Below are 5,557 nucleotides of genomic sequence, written 5' to 3'. Positions count from 1 at the left end.
CAGGTCTGCGGTGACAGGGCAGCACCCGACTTGCACCGCAGCGGTGAACAAGGGCATCGTGAGCAGGGCTCTGCATCCGCGGCATGTTACATCCCTACCAGCAAAGCCCTGTCACATACGCTTAATTTTAAATATGAGGATAAGACCCACAGACGGCAATGTGGAACTGGGAGGATTTAGCACTAAAGCCAAGTGTTTTGCTGTGAATTCCAGGTTTCTTGTCATGATAGTTTCGTCTGGGTTTTCAGGATGAGCTCCTAGGTGGGCAAAAACCATTCTCCAGGTAAAAAGACTGACTCAAAAATATCACGTGCATTTCTAAAAGGGCATTTCATACCTTCAAGAAAAGGAAAGGATCTTAGCCACAGTTGCAAGCAGATGAGAAAAAATGAGATTCCTGGCCAAAAACCTTGGCAGCAGATCAGAAAACGGGCTTCTGATGCAATGGCACTGGGTGTGTGGACATGATCAGTGTGGAAACACGCAACAACACAGCAAGAAGTGGCATACGGAAACTGGCTGAAAACATGACTGGAAGCTACTTAATCTCTTTTTTCCCTAGAGCTATGACTGCCTTTTTTTGTAGTTTTTGCTTGAAGCCCTACTACACAAACACAGGAGTGCTCACAGCAGCCATGCTTCTCACGTGGCAGGGCTAGAGCTGACTTCTGCGGAAGCAGAGCTTGCCTTTAGTTATTTGAGGTCAGTCAGAGTGGTATTTTCCTTCAGTTTGCCTGGTGTCTATATTATTTCTCAAATCCTCTTTAAAACTGAAAATGCCATGCCCATAGGGTTACCGAAAGCTGCTCTGGAGCCTCAGCGAGTAAGGAGCTCCCAGGCAGCACAAAGGCTGCCCGCGAACTGATCCATTTTTGCTCTTAAACACACGAACGTATGACTCAATGTTCAGTTCGGCAAGGCAGAGACACCGCTCTCCGCTAAGGCTGGGGAAGCCACCCGGCTACTCAAGCGGCAACTCCATGAATGCAAATCAGGTTGGGATAGCCAATAAAAGAATATTGCATCAATTTATTTCACATCCATGGGCACAGATGGGACTTTATAGCTAGCTGCATTCAAAGAATTTGCATGCAATCGCACAAGTGAAAACCATCTCACCAATGTGGTGAGCTCAAAGCCCGGCACATACTCCTGAGTGAAAATGAAAGGACTCCACTTGCCAGGGGTGTGCATGAGGCTGCCCACGTACTCTGCCTTCCAAGTATTAATCCCTTATTATCGGTCTGGCAGGGCCGGAGACATAACAGAGTATTTCACTGTGCTTTTTCAACACCAGCTTTAGACATCCTCTGACTGAGGGGGAAGCAGACAACTGCAGAAGGTGTAACTGACACGGCAGTAGGTTAGCGTAGCTCCAGACCCCTCTGCAAGCCCAGTCCTGCCTGCCACAGTCGGGGCAAAACTCCCAAACGTGGGACTGAGGCTCCAAATGAGATTCCTCTGCATTTTTACAAAGCAATTCAAGGGCACTTAAGCGCGTCCATGTAACAAGCAGACGGTTGAGGTACTCAAAAGCTATCAGCCAAATTCCCCCAGTGATATTCTCGCCGATGGTAGCAGGCAGTGGCCAGCAGCGTTCTGGGCCAACTTCAGCAACAGCGAGCAGGCGTCAGGAGGAGTGAAGTGGTACCTTAGACCTGTGCCTTGGGTCCTCTCCTCCAGAAACCCAGACCCTCCTTTCTGCCAGATGACTGCTGCCCCACTTTGACAGCCATCTGAGCTTTCCCCCTGCGGGAAGCATGTCCCACCGAACACCCACCCCACCGAGAAAACCTGAGGCTTCATTCAGAGCAAATACGTAGGATCATTACCAGTGAACACCGAGGCTGGGGAAAGGATGGGAAAGAAGAAAAGGCCAGCAGCAGAACCTGCCCACTCCTAGGAAATGCTCATAATCAGTGATGCTTCAGACACCGAGGTGAGCCCACGGCAGCCCCCCAGCCCCAAAGGCATCAGGAAATACACACAAGCTGCATTTCTTGCAAACAGCCCAAAACACCCAGCCTACTAACAAATGAGGATGCAATGGCAGCGCTCCCGAGGAGCATCCCTCGCCAGGACCAGAGAGGCCTTTACCTGTTAATGGAACTGACGCTGGGCACGGTGTCGTTGTCACACACTCGCTCAGCAAGGAGTCTATCCCTGATCTCCCAGGCAAACATGGTGGGATTTTGGCGTTTGTACTCTGCAATTTTTTCAACGACTTTGGGTGTGGCGACCTTTGGTTTTGATCCTCCAATCACTCCAGGCTTAATACTCCCGGTCTCGTAATACCTGGGACAACATCCAAAACAAAGCTTTAGTTATCACAAATAGACAGAGAGCATGCTTTGAGATTTATAGAGAACATAATTTCAAGGTAACCAAACCCCAGGAAATCCTGAGATACATCTTCACTTTCACATACACATTTTCTGCCTATGTAGTGCTTTATCACCTAATAGATTAACTTCTAGTAATTGGAACTGGGCCTTGGGATACAATATATATTTTTCTGTAATAACAAGACAAAAGAAACAATGCAAGATTAAAGGACATGCCGGGATCCAAAATTAACTGAAAATGTGTGTTATTAATCAGCGGTACTGGCAATAATAGAAACAAATCACACCAAAGACCACTTTTTGCAATGGACTCTTGTAGTAAATTACTGTTTCTACAGAAATTCTCTGTCATTAATATCTATGGCTTGTTATCATTTCATAGTGAAATGAAGGTTAGGTATTGTATTTTATTTGCACCTCTGGAGTAAATATGCCAGCATATCTTTGTTCCCATTTTATGTTTTTAATATGCATATTGTGGTTTTAATAGGTAATATTTTTCATAGTGCCTACTTTTCAATTTCTTTTTAATATGATGTTTTTAGTCGTTTCAGTCACAAATATCAAGGTAAAGGGAGCTGCCCACATTCTGGAGGGGTCCAGGTGATGTGGGGGTTAGTTTCGGTGATCCGTCCTGTGGCCCTTCCTTGGGTACAGCACCTTCACCCACACCAGCAGCTCTGCTGATGCCACGCCAGGGAAGGCAGAGGACTGGATCCCTAAACAAACAGAAATCCGCCAGATTTCTTCACGTGTAAATCACGCACGAGCAACTGTTTGGTAGCACTGCAGCAATACATCGCAGCTGAGATCCCCAGCCACGCAAGTCTCCCCTTTTAATAAATGAAGCCTTGCACATGCTGCTAAGAGTAGAATTCATGTCTCATCCATTGAGGGCTGGGACAGAGACCAAGAACGAGATCGTGCTCCTCTCTGCTGTGCTGTCAGGCAGCGCAAGGCACGAGGCACTCGCCGGGCCACGTACTTATTTGTATCTGGTGACTTTTCTTGTGACCAGATGAAAAATAAACCCCGTGCCTACCTGCAACAACTCCCCCAACTCTCCTGATCCGGCAATTTCGTGAGCCTTTCAAGCAGAGGTCCACCGAGCCGCACGCTCTCAGCAGCTTAAACACATCCACTCAGTGCTCTGTGCCCGTATTTCTAGTACGGAGCTCAGAGAATACTCCCAAGTAAGAACACATAAGACTGCTTATTAATATATTTTCTCTGCAGCTACTTGACATATCCGTTAAATGGGAAAAAAAAAAATTAATTCCCCAATCTTTCCAGCGTGAGCAGAACACAAACAGGCTACGCAGTTGAAGTCTGTCTCACTGTAACATCCAACCATGTTCATCAAATTTCTGCCAGGCTACCAGTTTTCAGTCTTTCTGGGAAAGCTCTGTGTGCACGGCCTAAAATTCTTTTAAAGAGACTGACACTGTGCTGTTTGTACATGTTTTCAGATATTCTGGATACAGCTGTGGACTTGGATCTATCAGTCTCCATGAGCCATTCAAGCATTATTAGTAATGAAAAGGATCAAGTCTCAGAGATGGATTAACCCTCCTGGTATCCCTAAATGCAGCGCAGTAGCAAGCTTTAGGGCAGGGGGGTAAAATTCAGCTCCTCCCGTGCTTCCTGAGGACATGACAAAATTATGGCAAACATGGACCATAAACCTGCTAAAACCTTGTACCCTGGTCTCAAAAGCTTTGCTGCTGGCACCTCTCCCGTGAGGAGGGTGTAGAAGGAAGCCAGACAATACCCTGAATGCTACCAAACAAGAAGTTGCAATTTTCTTAGTTCCAGTCAAAACAATGGATTTTACAAATGTTCCTCAGTGTTTTTCTCCAACAGTGCCTTGCTGCACCCTGACATGGTGCCCGCGGTAACTACCCCAGGACACAGGACAGCCCAGCTGAGCAGACCAGAAGGCAGCAGCTGGCGAAGTCGTGGCTGCGCAGACGAGACAGTGCTTCCCACGGCTGACTCACCACGGTAGGTAAGCCATGACGGCAAAGGCCCTCGCCACCACGATGCTGCGGCAGCGGTGAGCTCACTGGGGGACAAAGCCCTGATGCCCTCTGGACAGCAAGACCTCCACTCCCAAATCCTCCAAGCACTGCCTTCCCAGCTGCCTTCCCCACCCCGAGCCCTGCAAAGGCACGCACACATCCCCGGAACGACTTGGCTCGCAGGGGAGGTGCAGGGTTGGGCCCAGACCCTTTTCCCCCGGCAGCTGGGAGAGCTCGCCGCGATGGGGGACAGCACTCGCCCAGCGACGCCGCTGACCCCTCCCTGCTCTTCGCCCTCGCGAAGAAGCTGGGCGCAGCCAAGGGGCCGGCAGGCTGCACAGCACGGGCACCCCTGGCTCCCGTCTCCGTTTTAAAGGCAAGCGCAGCTGCATCGGCTTCATTTTATGCATGTCAGGCCCAGGCCTTTTGCTCCCAGCAAGTGGCCAATGCAGGTGGGCATCCCCACGGTACCCCCTCCGAGGGGCGAGAGTTTCACTTGCACTGCAACTGCTGGTTCCCTGCCTCTGGATGTTTTTTAAGGCAGCATCCAGAACTGAAAAATTCTGACCGTAAAATTCCAAATGTAAGGATTTATCATAAGGATTCCCACTTTTCGCACATGCACATGCAAAAACATACACACACACAGAGCCGCAATTACAGTGACATTTTACCCACTGTAATTATTCGTTATGAAAATAATGAGCTATGAAATTCCAATTTATTGTTGACAACTTTAATGACAAAGCTCTGGAGCCTTGCTCTTAGCTCTGTAGTGCAAATATATCTAATGGTAAATCTATTCAAACTATCAAAAGTAAAACCATCGGACATTTGCCTGGCAAGTAACTAAATTGCCCCTTTCTCAGCTGTACATCGGTCCTGATGGGAACTGGCAGCAAGTCTGCTGCAGCAGAGAGCATCACCAGCCGAACTGCGCCAGCCGCGCTGGCCGCAGGAGCCTGTGCACAACAGCGAACGCAAAGCAATAACCGAGTGAAAGAGCCCGTGATGGGCAGGCAGGTCTCAGATAAAGCCCACGGAAAGTTTTCCTCTCTAAAATAGTAAAGGCACCAGCATCCTCAAACCCACAGCGGGAGGAATGCACGCAGCTTGCAGGGGAACGCCTCTCCTGCAACGAAGGCGTGAGAGTCGCAGGAGGGAAGCAGGGATGCTGAGCGTTAACGCGCA

General features: G+C 48.8%; 1 protein-coding gene across 1 annotated transcript in view; it reads right to left on the bottom strand.

Moving 5' to 3' along the window:
* Positions 1 to 2,097: 2,097 nt before the first annotated feature.
* The window catches only part of LOC104625169 (paired box protein Pax-5), a gene marked incomplete at both ends in the record, with an annotated part of 5,085 nt that continues 1,625 nt past the window's right edge, over positions 2,098 to 5,557 (bottom strand). The window contains one exon of the mRNA XM_010292730.1: positions 2,098 to 2,295. Within this exon, the coding sequence (XP_010291032.1) occupies positions 2,098 to 2,295 (198 nt within the window). The remainder of the gene's footprint in view (positions 2,296 to 5,557) is intronic.

Source organism: Phaethon lepturus, unplaced genomic scaffold (genome assembly GCF_000687285.1).
Source record: "Phaethon lepturus isolate BGI_N335 unplaced genomic scaffold, ASM68728v1 scaffold27028, whole genome shotgun sequence".
Classification (NCBI taxonomy): domain Eukaryota; kingdom Metazoa; phylum Chordata; class Aves; order Phaethontiformes; family Phaethontidae; genus Phaethon; species Phaethon lepturus.
Note: the sequence above shows the minus strand (reverse complement) of the source record. Positions and strands in the feature narration are given on the sequence as shown.